General features: G+C 43.4%; 1 protein-coding gene across 4 annotated transcripts in view; it reads right to left on the bottom strand.

Annotated features, from left to right (window-relative positions):
• LOC147446999 (callose synthase 10-like) overlaps positions 1 to 17,605 on the bottom strand; it is a 315,061-nt gene that overhangs the window by 12,360 nt on the left and 285,096 nt on the right. For 2 of the 4 annotated variants that reach the window (XM_086522908.1, XM_086522906.1), the window contains 11 exons: positions 15,390 to 15,505; positions 15,222 to 15,305; positions 15,025 to 15,137; positions 14,765 to 14,817; positions 14,228 to 14,404; positions 14,085 to 14,132; positions 13,831 to 13,989; positions 13,638 to 13,751; positions 13,459 to 13,547; positions 13,225 to 13,371; positions 13,035 to 13,137 (listed from right to left, as the gene is read on the bottom strand). In XM_086522908.1, coding sequence (XP_086379034.1) covers positions 13,035 to 13,137; positions 13,225 to 13,371; positions 13,459 to 13,547; positions 13,638 to 13,751; positions 13,831 to 13,989; positions 14,085 to 14,132; positions 14,228 to 14,404; positions 14,765 to 14,817; positions 15,025 to 15,137; positions 15,222 to 15,305; positions 15,390 to 15,505 — 1,203 coding nt within the window. The remainder of the gene's footprint in view (positions 1 to 13,034; positions 13,138 to 13,224; positions 13,372 to 13,458; positions 13,548 to 13,637; positions 13,752 to 13,830; positions 13,990 to 14,084; positions 14,133 to 14,227; positions 14,405 to 14,764; positions 14,818 to 15,024; positions 15,138 to 15,221; positions 15,306 to 15,389; positions 15,506 to 17,605) is intronic. The other 2 variants (XR_015189580.1, XM_086522907.1) reach the window with 2 other exon arrangements.

Here is a 17,605-nt window from a genome sequence, read left to right as displayed (position 1 = left end):
TACACACACATGCAGTCGACATAGACACACACACACACACGCAAGGTGGCTGTGATGCTGTAGGTCTCTCTCATTCTCACACACTCGCTGTCACACCACGCGTGCACGCGCACGCGCGTACACACACACACACACACAAGCAGACCAGCAACAACAGATGGTGGACAGGTGCTGTACCAACAAGCTGCCTGATGTAGGTCCTGCAATTACATAGGCCACGCAGGGCACAGTCCACACAGGGGACTGAAGGGCGCTGCGCGCAGGAGCAGAGAGCAGGTAGCGTGTAGAAAAGCAGGTACGCGCAGAGACCTGAGGAGGCTAATAAAGAAGTATCTGACCCACATAAAGAAGACCGCAAAACGTTGCAGTGACGGTGAAAAAATGCCAAATGCCCAGAACCTTTTGTGAAAGACAACCCCAGGAAAACGGAGCCACATACAGGCCAACACACGACGAAGGAAGTCTCTAGTAACGCTGCAATCCCACAGCAAGTGACAAATGTCCTCTTCTGCAGTCGAGCAACGAACGCAAGAAGAAGGACGAATATGACATGCCCGAAGAAAAGTGCCGACCGGAAGCACTCCAAGCAAACAACACCAAAGGAACAGGTGTTCTTTCAAAGGCAAATGGCTTTTCCACAAGGCAGATAGGCACTGCCTCCACCATTCCAAAAAAAGGGCATTACAATGACCATCAAGCCATGGTTGAGGTAGAAGAAGGGCATAAATTCGACCTGCAGAAATGTTTCGAAAAGGCGTTTCCCGAAGGGCCCAATCAAACATGCGGTCACCGTTAGGCAAAGGTGAAACAGGCAAAAAGTCGAGCAGCATACTTTGAAGCTCTCTCCAAAAGTGACGGTAATGCATGCCCAATCCAAAACGGCGAACAGCAAAGGGAAACTCAAAAGTGTATCCAGCCTCATCTACCACATCCTCAACCACACGAATGCCACGGCCAGAGAGACAATAAGCCTGACGAGGGGAGCGGAAGTAAGAGAGAATGCCCGGCTCCAATGGAGACTTTCCGAACCGAATCACCTTCCTGTCGAGGATTCCATGATAAATGCATCGTAACCACTTTCCAGGTAGATACGAGAGTGGAAGCAAGAGGACATCCAGGAATTTGCCCTTCCATCTTGCCAAAAACCACCTCCCATATAGAGGGTTGCCAATGGCCAAAAGCAGAAGTAACAACATGCTGAGCGAGGAATGCAAACATTAGAGTCCAAGGCTCAATTTGTTGCACAAGAGTAGGCAACAACATAGATTTTCTCGCAAGAACATGCTGACGCAAATCCAAGATATTAAGTCCACCAAGACATTTCCGAGTGCAAAGCTTCTCCATCGACATCAAGTGTAAACCTTTTTTCAGAGCATGAGTCCGCCACAAATGAGACATAATGTCCAACATAAGAGAATCAAGACAACGGCGAGGCCAATGCATCAGTGGCAAAAAGAACTGAACATATGCCAACAAAATACTCTGAACAATTTGCAGACGAACATGCAAGGGCCAAGTAGATAACTTCCAGTAATGCAATTTGACATTCAAACGTTGCATGACCCAATTGACTTTCTGAGAATGAGTAACATTCCATCCAATAGGATAACCCAAATGCCTAGTAATCACATTTGATGACACAAACTCCCCTGGCCATAACAAACCATGCCAATCACATGAATAGAGAGGCAAAAGCTTTGATTTACAAAAGTTGACTCTAAGCTCAGCCTCACTGCCAAAAAGTTCCAAGGCTTCCATAATCACTTTGACATCCGCTTGCTGATTACGGGGCATAAACAATGAATCATCAGCGTAAGCCTGGCCAACGAATGTATGGCCCGAAGGTAACCGCAGACCATGAAGACGCTCAGTAGAGGTCAGGTGATCAAGATAAGTCAACAACGGGTGAGTAGCAATAGCATACAACAGAGCACTAAGGGGGCAGCCCTGCCTAACCAAACAACCAAGAGGCGAAGATTCAGTTAATTCACCTTCCAAGATCCCTGAAGACGTGCTACATGCATACAAAAAATAAACCACATTGGCGAATTTAGGACCAAACCCTAGGCATCTCATCGTGGCAGCAATGAAATCCCACTGCACAGTGTCAAATGCCTTTTCAATGTTAACTTGCATAACTAACACATCCTGTTAAGTGTACTTAGCATACTCCATGCCAATCATAACATTAGCCAGACTATCCATAATTTGGCGACGTGGAATGAAACCATATTGAGCCTGATGGAGTCCTGCAAAAAGATGGTCCTTAATGCGGTGCACCAGCATCTTAGCCAGTATCTTATAAACCACCGGCATCAAAGTAATCGGGCGCCAATGAGAAAATCGCTCACATAGCGCTTGCTTAGGCAGCAGTTTAAGTAAACCTTCTTTCCAAGATAGAGGCAAATCCTGTTTCTCCCACGCCGCATTTATCATGAAAAGCAGTGGATGCTCAAGAGCCTCCCAGAAGGAGAGGAAAAATTCCACAGTAAGCCCATCCCAGCAAGGAGAGCGCCAACGGCCCAAAGCAAGCAACGCACTATGCAATTCTGAAGCAGTGAAGGGGTCCTCAAGGCCACATGCATCTTGCGGAGATATGATCGGAGCAACAAAGGAAAGCAACAATTGACGTGCATGGCAAGCAGCCGAAGATGTCTGAGAGGGAGCAACAAACACGTGTCGATAATGCAAAACCATGGCATCTGCAAGTTCTTGCTTTGAAGAAGTCCAAACACTTGAAGAAAGCATAACCCGCTTGATGGCCTATGAGAGTCTCGAATGATGCAAACGCTTAAAGAATTGCTTCGAAGCACAACCTTCATCCATGAAAGCCTATTGACAGGCACGCGTCTGCCATTTTGCAAGCTTTCGCTTGTCATTACGCTGAATACACACAGAAGCTTCACATAACTCTGACATCTCAGAATTAGACAGAGGCCACAAATCAGCCAACGCTTGCAGACGTTGACAAGTATGCTTCGCATCTTTGACATCCCCTCGAGTGCATTGCATGAAGTGCGTGCCATAGTCACAGATAACACTTTGCACCCTCATGACAAAACGATACCAGGCAACATCAAGATCAAGATGCATATGAGCAAGCAGAGGGGCAATAACCTCCGAAATCATGTCACGAAAAACCTCATGTGTGAGATAAGCATTATTAACCATTAGCAAGCGTTTCCTAGGAAGAGCCTGATCATCACGAGTCTGCCCAAAACTCACATCCAGCAAAACAGGGTAATGATCCGATAGCTGCAAGGTGTAATCGATGTTGACCTCACATACAAATTCCTCATATTGTTGCAAATTAAGCAAATACCATCTATCTAACCGTGCTCGATAAGAAGAGTGGGCAGTATGCTGAAAAGTAAAACCAGAGGCATTTAGATGCAAATGCCACCATAAATCAATCATCTGAGTAGAAGCAAAAAGATTATTCCATTCTTGCTTTTTCGCAAACAACATATGTGAATTGCCAGTAGTACTATCAGCCATCTCAGGCGTATTATTAAAATCCCCGCAAAGGAATGCATTCGAGGTCCATGGGAGAGAAGAGATGCCTCGCCATAGAGCAGCCCTTTGTCCTGCTCTCTCTCTCACACACACACACACACACACACACACACACACACACACACACACACACACACACACACACACACACACACACACACACACACACACACACACACACACACACACACACACACACACACACACACACACACACACACACACACACACACACACACACACACACACACACAGAGTGCTTTGGCGATACTGTCGCTACGTTGAGCTGCACGCTCCTAGATGGAAGCTCTTGCCTGCTCTGGCAGAACTTATAGAAGACACCGCCAGGCAAGAGGGATATGGGTACAGCTACAGGCAAGCCTCAAGTTTGAGGTTTGTAGGGGACGGCCAACATGACAACAAATTCGACTGCAACCACTGTGGGGCGATTGACGAGCTGGATGGCATTACTCGCGCCAAATAGGGAAGCATGAAGCAAGATACGGGCAGCAATGGCACAATATTGCAAGTTCGAGGCTCAGGCAATGGAATTCAAAGAATAAAGAGGGGCCGGAGGTAGCTAACGCACTGAGAGAAAAAGACCAATCAACACTATCTCGATTGTCTTTTGCGCATCTGGCTTCTTCTCGCTTGACCAATGATGTTGTTTGTGGATTTGATGGCTAGGTATCATCAAATAGAAGTGCAAGTCATTTGCAACCACCACTGACCCCCTTGGGAAAGCCCTCTGACCCAAAATCAGAAAGACAAACTTCCACTATTGCAGGTGAGTGTGCCGCTATCTAAGGCCCTTGACACTCAAACTGAAGGGCAAAATGGCCTCTAACTTGACACTTAGGCAAGCTAACAATGCATTTTCTGCAAGCTCTGATCCTATTCCCAAAGGGCAAACTATCGATGGTGCTAGAAGAGATTTTTGGTTTCTCATCCAAGGGACAAGCCGCTCTCTACAAAATGCAAAAGACCACCTGCTTGCTGTGATTCAAGCCTCTGCAATCCCTCCAATTGGGCAAGCATCTTCAATTTTGGGAGCTTTTGACTCGAAAACTGGGCAAGCTAGACTAGAACATGCTCCTTGAATGCTCTCATTGGAGATCTCTTGCTAGGAGGATAGGGTGATGGAAAGAGAATTTGTAGGCTTGAAAGAGGCACTGCTAATGTGGTTTATCACGCTCAGGATCAGCAGGAGCAATGAGTTGCAAAGGGCAAGATTTAACGGTTCAGATGCACCAATTGTGAGCGCCTCTACTGCATCTGCCACCTGCTTTGATTTTCCAATGCTTGAGACCGATTGAAGCAGGAAACTCTTCTTTTATAGGGGATAGTGGTGGAATTAATTGGGACTCACAACCATCCTTGAAGGGAGAGGGATTGGTGCAACAAATAGATGGGGTTGATGTTCTTCATGCTAAGATTGTCAGTGAATCACAGAGTCTTGAAGCTGGCTATTGCAGCGAACCTGGATGTCGAGGTGATGGAGAGCTTGGTTATGGGGATGATGGGGTTTTTGATGAGCAGGATAAAGAAGAGTGAGAACAGTTAAGATTAGGTCCGTGGAGTGATAATAGTGCAAAAAAAACCAACATGAAAGTACCAATAGATGAAGGTGAGTAGAACTACTTATGCCTCCAAAAAGTCTTTACATTGTCAAGGCTTGGAATAGCTGAAATTGTTTGCGATGATGACCTTTCAAAGTCTTTCCTTGTAAGGTTAAGATATGTTTTCTGTTGATTTTGTAGATGCAATGAAGGAATAAAAAAACGTAGCATCATCTCTATGGACGGCAGCAAGACTTGAAACCTCCGAGGGGACACAAAAGTAGACACTTCATGTAAACATACATTTTACTTGTGCTCTTTTGGATGCATGATATCATAAAGCTTGTTGTATTGTAATGTGAAATTTTTTGTTGCGGATTTATGTATCTCTCTTGCCACAAATTAGGTCAAAACTTGAGACCTTGTATGGTTATGGGGGAAGGACCCATTTCTTACATGATAATCAAATTGTACATGCTTCTGAAAATGGAAGTTATGCATATAGACCTGCTCTATTGGGCACATTCATTCAAGTTGGGTTTAACATTGTCAAAGTGGATGTTATGATGGGGCCAAATGCTGTTGTTTTGCATGTACAGTTGGTAGCAATTTTGCCTCTTGATCAGCTGAAGTTATTTTGTGACATGGACATAATAAGTTTGCTTGAGGTGTCGAAGTTGGTGAATGCTACGATATTACATGCATCTCTTGATGATTTGAATTTGAGTTTTCCTATTGTTGGTGAACATGCAATTTTTAATGAGCCCATGAACCTGATGTTATTTAGTCTTTTCAATGGTATTCTTCATTGGTCCAGCTCAAAATTATGTATTGAGATTGTGTTCTTGTTTTGGACAAAATCAGGTGCAAAACTGGTAATTGTATTTGGCATATCCTGGATTCCTCTAGTATCGAGTCTTTTCCATAGGAATGGGCTCTTTATCTGAACACAATATTTTCCATTAGAATTTGGGACTATTTCCATCCTTTTTTGCGGTGTCTATTCCAAAAACGTTGTGTAAGCGAAGGTCCATTGCACCATAACCATATTTTAAAGTCGAGTCCCACCTAGTACTAGCAAGATTAGTGGCGTTAACTAAATTTTGCAAATTCATAGTCACACTTCGATTAGGTGAATTTAAGAGAATGAATAAGACAACCCCTTAAGACTGTTAATCTTCTCAATACTTACGTTTTTCAATGTATTAAGAGCTTCATTAAGTGACTAACCAATGAGAATGAGTTATAAGTACACTTCTCCTATTTATTAGCACTACTTCCACTTTACTACAATAGGCAAGATGTATTTTCCTATCTTCTAGGTGCACTATCATCTTCTTTTAAAAAATAGTAGCTTTCCATAGTAACTTTTTTCTTCACTTTTGTGTGACCAGAAATGTAATACTTTCAAATCCTAATGCCACTAATATCTTAGTAACTCGTGGGACTCGGCTCTTATTTGTACGAAGAAGTATCCAAGTGCTTGAGAATCTCATTTAAGTCTTTGTTGTCGGCCTTATCTAATCTAGTACTTACTTAGGGTCCATTGAATCCATATTCACCATGCTTTGTATTAAGCACGTGGCATTGTACATGTGGGTACAAGAAACTTGGTAGTGCTTATAATTCCAGCCATGAAAAAATACATATGCACATGGCAAGAGCCACTATGGCTTGCATCTCTAGGTGGGAGCACAATTGTCTTTGGGTGCTAGATTAAAGTCATGGTATGATTATCTCAGCATTGCTCCTCCGTTCCTCCATTTGGCACAATTGTGGGACCATACATTGATTTTCTTGATAGTTTTTGCATTGTAAGTCATTGATGGCTTGTTATATTGATTCTACTTTACCTAGCCACAAAATTGTGTCTAGTGTAATAATAATTCCCTTCTTGAAAGAAATACGAGATTCACATTGTCAGACATACCTACATACTTGCCTTCCAATTGCAACCAATTTCCTTGTACCAAAATTTAATCATGTCTATTGGTACATTAGCTTTGTCTTATCCATATACTACAAATATCATCTATCTTTACGCCCAAAATAATGATTCACTCTTTGGAGAAGTATCGAAGTGTAAGTTTTCTAGCCAATAACAACTAGACCATAACATTTTTGTGTACAAGTCACCGAAGGCTCTTGCAATTTATCTACTTACACAACTTGAAAGCTTGAGGAAACAAACATAAGGCACTACCCTTAGCATCATAGTTCGAGACTTCAACATCTATGCTAACTTCGTTGTAAGCTATGCTTCTACAAAGAAATTGCAATCAAAGGATCCAAGACACATCATTTTTAGACAATGCAAGACTCGACTATGTTTGGATTAAAACCTCTCCAGTAGCCTAAATTTGTGAAGAAGACTTTAATTTTGATTAGATTATTGTTCTACAACTTGATATTTCTTCCAATGTAGTTCGCCAACCAGATCTACAAAGATCACCAGCACCGCCCTTTCTTCCTTTGCCAAGTTGCCCCAATTCTTCTCTCATTCCCCTACTTGTTAATCAATTTCACAAGAATCAAACTTGACCTTGCTTGTTGTCACATCATTTGTGCTCATTTGGTTTGTCTTGCATTGTTTAGATTCATTCCTTACTCCTTTCGTTAACGTATATTACATTCTCACTAGGAGGTTGTTTTGTTTACCTAACATACCCTTTCCATTAGCAGGCCTCGTGATTTTATCACTTGTTTATTTTTATTAGAGATGGGTTCTCTTTTTGGATGGCTAAAAATAGAATCATTTTTTTATGAGGAACTTTTTTTAATTTGTGAGTGCACTGCAACGCTGAAGAGAGAGTCATGAGTGCTAGTGGTGGGTTGTTGAAAACTGTGAAGGGATGCAATGTTTTTGGCTTGCCTTCACGGAATGGTCATGATAAGTTAACATTAAGTGGGTGGAAGGGCTTGAATTGGAGTAATGGCCGAGTCGCACCCAGAGGTGATGTGTACTATGTAGGCAGAAAGGCCATGTCCTCTCCCCCCTTGCTCGTCTTGCCACCATAGCCATAGTTTTCGCCTTGCACTCTACGCACTCCACTACTCGTCCACATGCAAGCTTCACACGCCTCCCCTCTTCTGCATCCAATTTTTCCGCTTCCCTCGACCTTGTTTTGTACATTGCCCTCTTCATCAAGGAGTGGCGTTGAATCTTTGCACCTCCTCTGCCTACAGCCTAGAGCTGCATGCCCTCATCCTCCATTGCCACCTTACCCATGGCCGGGTTACAACGTTCATATACTTAGTAAGATGGCATCCCCTTCCATGTTCACAACATGTAAGGCACGGCCTGCATCTCCACAAAGCGTAGCTCTCTTGACCATGAAGGTGAGGGAGCTTTGCCTACAAGATCATTCGGCTTCGACATTGTGTGCGAGCTGAATCAGCAAGAAGAAGGGCATCCTTGGGGTGTAGGATTCACGCAGAGGGTGCTCTCGGAGTGCATGTTCAAGGAGGTTGAGGAGTTGAGGTTATTTTTGAGTGACACTCACCATGTGGCCACCAACAACTACGTACGCGATGACACCATCTACCAGTTTGCTCCCACTCCTTGATCGCCTGCACATCGTTGTCAATGGCGTGAATGAGAAGGGCTTTTGCCTCGATGTTGCCTTGCAGCACATAGGTGGTTCCTTGCCCTGCAGGTCACCCAAAGAAGGACACAAGGGAAACCATGTCCTCTTCCATGCCTTCTCACTCATCTTAGCAGAGATCCCTCTCTCTTCCTCCTCATTGCAGGGCATGGCCATGAAGCACTTGCGTCCAAGCCCTCTCCCATGGTGCTGGGGCTGATGTGGCCTACCCAACTAGGGGATTTCTACAACGTCTACATTTTCGTGTAGCGCAAGGCCCGGACCACATGCTCCTGGATGTGATGCTTTGTGGAAAGACCATTTTGGCCATGCTCTTGGATGTGATGCTTTGTGGGAAGACCATTTTGGCCATGTACTTCTCCATTTTGGCAATCGTTTTTTCCATCGACGACGAGCAATGCTTGCTGCTTCATTAGTGCTCTCAATTAGGCCTCTGTCATCAATGCTGCAATGGATGATGTCAATGTCTAGCTAGGGCTGGTGTGTGTATGAAGACACATTCTCGGAGGAGGGCGACTATTAGATTGCACGAGTCGGTTGGAAGGCAGAAACGAGGACGATTCAGTGTGCTGTAGAATCGGGGGAAGATGGAGGCGCAAGCTGGATGGATATGGGTGGGACATGACAAGCAACCTCTAATGGAGCAGTGCACTAGGATGGGGCTTTCAAGCAGCACATTGATTGACGCCCTAGCTTAATGAAAGATGTAGTTGCAGGTTCTTTGCCCTGAATCGCCATGTTGCAATTGGCAAGGAAGAAGCTTTTGACACCATTGGATAGTACAAACCTGGACCTACTGGGATAATTGTTTCATATGTTTCTTCCAACATCCAGTCATTGGGATGCACTTTGGTGGAGATGTTATAGGAGGCTAGCCTCCATGGGTATGATAAAATATCTTCAAGATGGATGAGCGTGGCCTTGAGTGTTGGGTCTTCGACTTCGGGTTCTTTACAGATGGATTTCATGCAAGTGGGTAGCGCAGTGCGGATCAGCTTGAGCCCATGTCCATGCCTTAGGCTTGTCGATTAATTTCTTTGGCAAGCTCTGATGTAGGTGACCCCCAAAGGCTCACAGGAGAAGATTACTGCTTAGAAACTCACTATGGCGTCAAACTAGATGATGCAAGCCAGCTTAGTGAATCAGTGCCCTCATCTTCTATTGAGCAGCTGGAAGACGAGGGAGGGGACAATGGGAATGCAAGTGCTCATGGTGGTGGTGGTGGTGAAGGCAATAATGATGATGATGCTACGAAGAATGCTGATCAAGAGGACAACAACGAGAAGAAATTATCTGCCACTCTGAAACTTGCCTTAGCATATGCTGTCCTTGTTGGCGCGGGTAGAGCAATTGGATATGCAAAAAGCAAAAGTTTGAAATCACTATCTCTAGTATTGCAATCTTGTAGTATGTTCACACACAAATCTAGTATTTGCATCATCCCTCGGACTATGTGTAGTTGCTCTGTTTTGCAAGTGTGTGCATAGGCAGACCGTATCAACTAGCTGATGGCTTGAAAACCAAATTAACAAATTATGTATCGTATGATAAACATATCTGATAGGTTGTTGAACCAAATTATGTTGCTTAAGTTTTTACAACCATAGAAGTTTTTAGGAGCAGTAGTGCTCATCACCATGCTCTTATTTTTCCATTTATGCATCAACAAGCTGGATGTATATTCGAGTTCCTGCATGGTTGCGTCCTTCATGATCATCACATTGTAGCAGTAACTCCCTTGAGCATAAAGACTATAGTTGCATCGTGGGTTGCTTGGAAGGAATATTTTGAACACAATATTCACATGTCATCTGGAAGTACTGCAGGATTTCACATTGATTATCCCCATGATATGCTTGCAGAAGCCATGGATCTAGTGCCTCAGATGTATGCCTCTCATTCCCAAGTTGCCTTACCCAGTCTATCAAATTTGTCTTAAAAAAATTCCTTGTTCATAAGTCGCTTCCCAGTAATGGGCTCTAGCAAAATCGTCCCCAAATGAGTGGATGTCCCCTTCGAAAATGCACTTAAAGCTTTGGTAGTATTCTGGAGAGTTGGCAAATTGTGTAGTGCATAATACTTAATTTCTATGATACAGTATACATATTGGAGGTTGGTTTGCATTAAAGTTTACAATTAGAGGGCCAATTATTGGGGAAAGTTGTGACTGGTCATGGGATGTGCTTTTATAAAAACTGAATACCCTTTTTCTTTTCCAATTCAGGCATGAATTATGGGATTTGAGCTCCAAGGACTATTCTATGTTGATGATGGTCATGCAAATTCTATAAATGGCCATTGTTACATTGAATCATTTGATGTAGTTTTGATTTGCTTCTTGGGCATTGCAAGCTCCCATATATGTTTCTGTTGCTCACTTGAAATATCATTTAAAGCCTACTTTGATGAGCTTTCACCTTCTCAAAGTTTACCTTGTTTTCATACCCAACATCTTCCGTAGTGTTATTGATTGTGTAGAATTCACAAACATTAATTGGTAGACCTAGTGAAATTTTCACTTGTTTGCTAAATATCTCATTGGAAGCAGGCCTCGTGACTTTATCACTTGTTCTCTTCATAAGCCTTGGTGATTGTTGGTTTTGGTATGGTTGCCGACTTCTCTCTTTCTCAATAGTTTGCGGTAAAGATCTTTGCTTATGCAAACAAGGGTGTGATCGTTTTTTCTTCTTGGTGTTGCAATCGAGATTTTTTTTGCATTTGAATTGTTGGTTCTTTTGAGTAAGAAGGAGGAGGAGGAATCAAGCTTTGGTCTCACATTGTCTCCATCTTCTCAGTGTTCTGTTTTTGATAGCATTGTGCAATGTAGTAGAGGTCATCTCCCATAACTATCACGGTGCCCCCCCACTGAAGAGACTCCAGCAATCTGCTTTGATTAGCAGCTTGGATTCGGAAACCATCTGATAATCGGCTCAAGATCACGACAGGAGGAGGAAAGCAAAGATGTGGAACAACTTGTTGAAGCATGTTGACCAAGGATCGAGTGAGGTTTGGGAGAGAATCAAACTGCAATTTTATGAAGATGGAAAGGTTCATTCTCTCCTTGCATGGTAGCATCAATGCATAGGTGGAGTTGAAGGATTTGGATTCTTAAGCAAATGTGGAGAAGCTTGTGCGAATTGAATGCCTAGGTGTTATTCATTGTCTGGAGCTGAATGTCCTTGGATATCCTTGACGTGTATACAAGAACCAAGACATCTCTAAAGAATAAGTGTTTTGTGTAAACTGTGATGGGTGGTACGCCACGTTGATGGCCTGGCTACCACTTGTTCATCTCAAGCCGAGCCCTCTTCTAGTAGCATAGTGGCTGTTAGCCGATGAGTAGGCCTGTTGGTCATGACTCAATGCTCCAATGAGTCAACGTGGGAAAAGTGAACCACGTCCACATATACACTATCATGGCTACACTACCTCACCTCACTCTTCCTCCACCCTTCCACTAACTTCCACTATTCGTCTCACAACTCTCAACAGCACGAATTCCATCTTCACACTTTTTTTTTTTTGTAAATCTGCCAAAGAAGTGTTGTGATTACAAGGGAGTTTTTTCTGAGCAACATTCTTCAAAGGAGGCACATAATTACGAGAAGATGCCGGAACACGAGCTGTGACAGCTTTGGCGGGTTTCTTTGTGTGTGTGCGTGTGTGTGTATGTGTGGGTGTGGCGTGCGTGCGTGTGTGTATGGCGTGGGAGAGAGACCTACAGCAATTCAGCCAGCCTGCGAGTGTGGGTGTGTCCATGTCGTGTGCGTGTGTGAATTCACACCCTCCACCAAATCCCCTACTACATCTCTCCCCGACCCCAATCCCACACCCCCATCAAATGCCAATCCTACTGATATGTGCACACCAGTACGAAGTAAACCGATGCTGCCAAAACCTCTCAGCTAGAACCTCTTCAATCTATAAGCCTGGAAAATTTAAGCTATGAGAGTCTTGTCTTGAACTCTACTCTCCTTTCTTAGATTCCTTAGCATTGGAAAAACAGCACTGGATCAGGCGGAGACTATCCAGGTGGTCAAAATAACGCCGTTATGTTCCAGATACCATTGAAAAACCAGAGTGTACCCGTAGGAAAATCTCATAGGGATAGGGTCAACTATGCCACCTACATGCTTCCACATCCCATATCCAGACATATTTCATGCAGATGCAAAACGAATTGGTTTGTTCTTCATGTCGAGATTGCCTGCAACTTGTTAATTTTCCCCTCCAAGTGAGAAATGGAACGACTGAGAATGAAGCAAGCAGTCTCTTGTTGAACTTCTAAAATTGTTAGATTATGTCACTTACGACCTAATTTCAGCTTTCTTTATGTTATCAATAGACAGCATACCTGGCCTTCATTCCACCATGTTTCCCAACTGTCATCTGCATTCACACCAACACCTCCTCTATTAAAAAGCCAGTTTGTCCAATTCTCGAAGTCTTCTACTGTCCTAGAAGCAGTAAACAGACGTAAAAACCTTGAATACAAATATACATCGGCTGAAAATTGAAAGAAAAGCATTTTTCTGTAGGCTCACTTCTGCCAGTCAAAGCCAGAGGGATTAAAAATGAAAGGCGCAAACAGCCATGATATTGCAAGGAACCAGCTAAACAAGCTGAGAAGAATGTAGCTCCCAGATGAGCCGTATGCCCATATCACCGACAAAAGCATGACAATCTCAAACCTGCAGAAGATGCTAAAAATGTAGCATGAGTAGGATATTCTATGGTAATTGACTTGTGAAGCATAAAACAATAACTCCAAAACATACGCTTCTACAAAATGGCTGCGAGAGTAAAGACGATAATTTTGTGCAAACTTGATATGTTGTACCACAAAGCCTCTCCCAGTCTCAAGGTACTGTATCAGCACAAGGCAATGTTGAGGATCCATCCCTAAGCATGCACCTTGCCCTTGTTTCAGAAACTCACAAATACAGTACAAATGTACCTTTGCACCACCTTGCAACACAGTCTGGGCAAAATAATATGACCGTGTTCCCAAAGAAAAAGTAAAGAAGACTGAGCAGAGCTGCAGTTGCATCACTATGAAGTAGGAAATGGCCTGAAATAATAAACACTGAATAAAAACACTGGAGGATATAGCACACGCTTAGAGAAAAGTACTCAAAGGTTGAGGCTACCTTTAAAAAGCCTTTCTCTAGCATGAACCCAACCAGCATAGGAATCATAGTAAAAATTCCAATTTGAAACAAGAACTGTGTGTCGAGAGCACTCTGCAAAGCTTGATTTGCAGTATGTTTAGCCAGAGAGCTTAGAAACTCTCCGACCCCTGAGAGGGCCTGTGGAAGATTACAATAAAAAGGGCTGTAGTTTCAGACAAGCATATTCTTGTTTACCTATGGAAAATCTACTGCACACAAAAATAGTAGCCTACCAGGTATGCCCTCCCGTAAAGAAACATATACACAACTAGCGTAGTCATCTGCAAGTACATTCTATATCGTTTTAGGTCATGTACTCTCCAAGACAATGCAGATTTCATAAGAAAGACAATTTATTTGCAGAAAAAGAAGTCACCATCGTGCATGCATAATAACCGACAGAAGAAACATAGAAGGAAAGCATCCGGAAAAAATCAAACAACTGTCCCAGCCGATACACATCACGACTTAGGAGTTGTTCGCCATTGCCACTTGAAACCTTTGCCTCAAACTTAGCTATTTGATTAAGTCCCACGTCTCGTCCTTTGCCAACCTGCATAAATGTAAATTATGATCCATTTTTGAAACAGAATCCTTATCCTTGATAGCACTTTTAAGTAAGGCGGTAAATAAAAAATCAGTGCTGTTAATTACTCCGGATATTTCAAGCATGCTGCTGTATATTATACAATGCTGTGTCGTTATTGTAACAGTGCGAACACCTGGAAAAACTTATGCACCCCAGACGTGTTTGGATATATTGAGAAAGTGGGTGCTCCAGAGCTTAGAGCAGTTAATACATCCTTTAAGACGATCCATGCCCATGCCAAACTGAGTGCCCAATAGAAAGATATGGAAAATATGATTATTTAGTTTTTGCTTCATCCTTCAACTTTGAGATATGTCTACTCACCTGAATGTACTCATGATGTGTGATGTTCCCTCTTCTCAGGGTCGAATTGAAACCTGCAACAGGTAAGCCAATTAAATGCTGGGTAGAAATTTGCATCCGTTTGAACCCCTACTATCCTTAATGGCATGCACTATTGCATTGCTATTCCACCAGCTTAACCCCGCTGTTTCTTTTAATCATCTAAGCAGTGCATTTACTCGAAAAGTTTGCCCATAAAATGAGATCCCATTGCTGCAATTTTTTTTTGGAATTTGTCAAACCTGCAAAGATATCTTCACTGAGATTGATTGACTTGGAAGCTTTACTGATTCCTCCCCTGGTCACATGAAATAACCTATCAAACACATCTGGATGACCATAATGCATCCTTACCCTACAAAAACAAAAAAGTGAGAAACTAAGCAGCAGTCAGAGCCAATTGAACACTTCTAAAGAGACCTGTCAGCACTTAACTTACTTTAACGGCCTTGCAAGGACACGCTGTCCTATTGTAACAAAGCTTGTTTCTTGATTTGACATAAACCAGGCCAAAGATGAAACACTGAGTACACACATATTTTTTATGAGGAAGCAGTCAAGCATGTGTGTTACCCCTTACTTTTTTACTCTAACCAACAAAGGATACCTTCCTGTGAAAACATGCTCACGCACTCCTAAAATAGTTGGTTTACGTATGCCATAGTCAGCTTTAAACTCTTCCAGCAGGTTGCGCATTTTGAGAGCCTCCTCAAAGTAGTTATCCTTAAGCAATCAATAAAAAGTACATATTGAGTCAAAACAAAGAGCCAAAAATATGCATGACTACTTGAACAAAGTGAAAAGGTAAGCAACAAAAAACCTCAGTTACACTGCTTGCTTTCAATTTTCAAGAATGACATCATAACTTGCATTATTCAAAAGTGTGTATACAGGAGATGGAATAGGATCTAGGGCTGACACACAGGATGACACAGATCTGCAAGTGGGAAAACTCTTGCTTCATTTATGTAGGGATGCTTTTAAACTCTTGCACATGAACTAAGGGATGCATATTCACCATGAATAATCATGCTGCAGGTGGGAGTTCAAACGTGACAAAAAGAAGAGGCATAGGCCACAGCCTGTCCCCCACAAACAACTACAAAGCTTCTAATAGTGAAGAGGGTGATTGAGATGATGACAAGGATGAGGAAACATGGGAAGGTGCATAGTACATACGTGCCAAAGAGTGATAATTTCGAGCTGTATGTAATTCCCTCTTCTTTTTGATGCAGCATTCATATCTTCTCGTCCAACGTGCATCAAATGCCACACATATCCCTACACTTGCCAGTATTCTCTCTAGCTGCTCCCTCCAGGTTAGCACAATTTCATGTTCATTTCTGGCTTCATACCTTACATCCTATCTTTGCGAAGCTTTTTTCCAAGATTCAGCTCAGACAACTCGGACTGTACGCCTTGGTAGCTGCTGCCTTCCCTTCGCCTCCAGTGTCTCTTTGTGACGAGTCCTCATGGGATACGACGTGCTATTGGCCAGATACGCACATCTTCACACCAGCTTCGGGTCGAGACTGGGAGATACTGCGGAGAGCCAGCAAAGGCCAGGCCATGCCCCTTGTGTCACATGGAGCCTGAGACAGAGTTGCATTACACATGCCACTGCCCAGTCTACTATGAGATAGGAGGCTGCTTCCACTGCTTGTTCAGAGAGGGCTTTGGACCACTCTCTAGAGTCATGGGGTACGAGGACCAGAGATGCCTGGGACTGTTTTTGCTCGAGTTGCGCAGGCACAGAGAGAGCTTGATGAGGGGAGATGCTAGCTAGTCTCAAAGACGGATCACAGACTTCTTCATAGCAGACACTGGACACCCGGAGGAGCTACTACCATATTAGAGCCCACATTCCCCTCACACCAGAGCACGCTGATCGACCGAGCGATCGAGCTAGGGAGATCTAGACACCCACGACTATGGAGGACTACACAGCATCGACAGAGGCTACATCAAAGGATTCTGATCACTTTGGCCTGACATGCACAACATAGTCACAGGGGACGCCCATTTTTGGGCTTCATGTCCCCACTTTTCCGTCCCCACTTGCCATCCCGCCCTCTTTTACACTAAAAAACCATTTGAGCCCTGTCCCTGTTCCCCGTCCCCACTCTTGGGGATGCCTCCCTTGTGACTGTGATGCACGACCCCCGGTCAAACTACTGACCATGGAGGAGATGGATGAGATCCGCCAACGACCGATGCTGGATCTCCTGTGATTTAGCTCTTTCTGAGGATACACTCACACTGTGTTGTCTTAGCCCCCCACTCACTTCACCCCCTACCCATATCCTACACAAGCTCCGCTAATTGCTTAGCTCACATCTAGCAGCTTAGGATTCTGTAGTATTTTTATTTTGTTACCAAGACTTTGTATCAAATCCACCACATTGTAACTCTCTGGTCTCATAGGTCACTTTGGCCTTTTGAAGATGTTAATATAACATTTCATTTCATTTCTTCCATTGTTTTCCCTCCCTCATAGCTGGATTTCTTACCCCTTTCATCCTTGCCCCTACCTACACCTCCTCTTATCTCTCCAAAATCGATACTCTTCACGTCCAGCCGGCGGTCTTGCTTGGATTCCAGCCTTCATCCCCTCGCCAACATTGCCATTCTGCACTATTACTTTATGCTCAGAGAACTCCCTGAAGAGTTCTGGTCAATGCCCCTCATTCTCTATCGTGGTTTTTTTGGCCTCTATCAGGAGATACCCTTTCCCTTTCACCCAGCTCCTTTATAGGGCCTTTCAAGAGATGAAATGTTATATTAACATCTTCAAAAGGCCAAAATGACCTATGAGACCATTCT

Source organism: Adiantum capillus-veneris, chromosome 11, assembly GCF_014529385.1.
Source record: "Adiantum capillus-veneris isolate H3 chromosome 11, ASM1452938v2, whole genome shotgun sequence".
Classification (NCBI taxonomy): Eukaryota; Viridiplantae; Streptophyta; class Polypodiopsida; order Polypodiales; family Pteridaceae; genus Adiantum; species Adiantum capillus-veneris.
The sequence above is the reverse complement of the archived record's forward strand: the minus strand, read 5'-3'. Positions and strand labels throughout refer to the sequence as shown.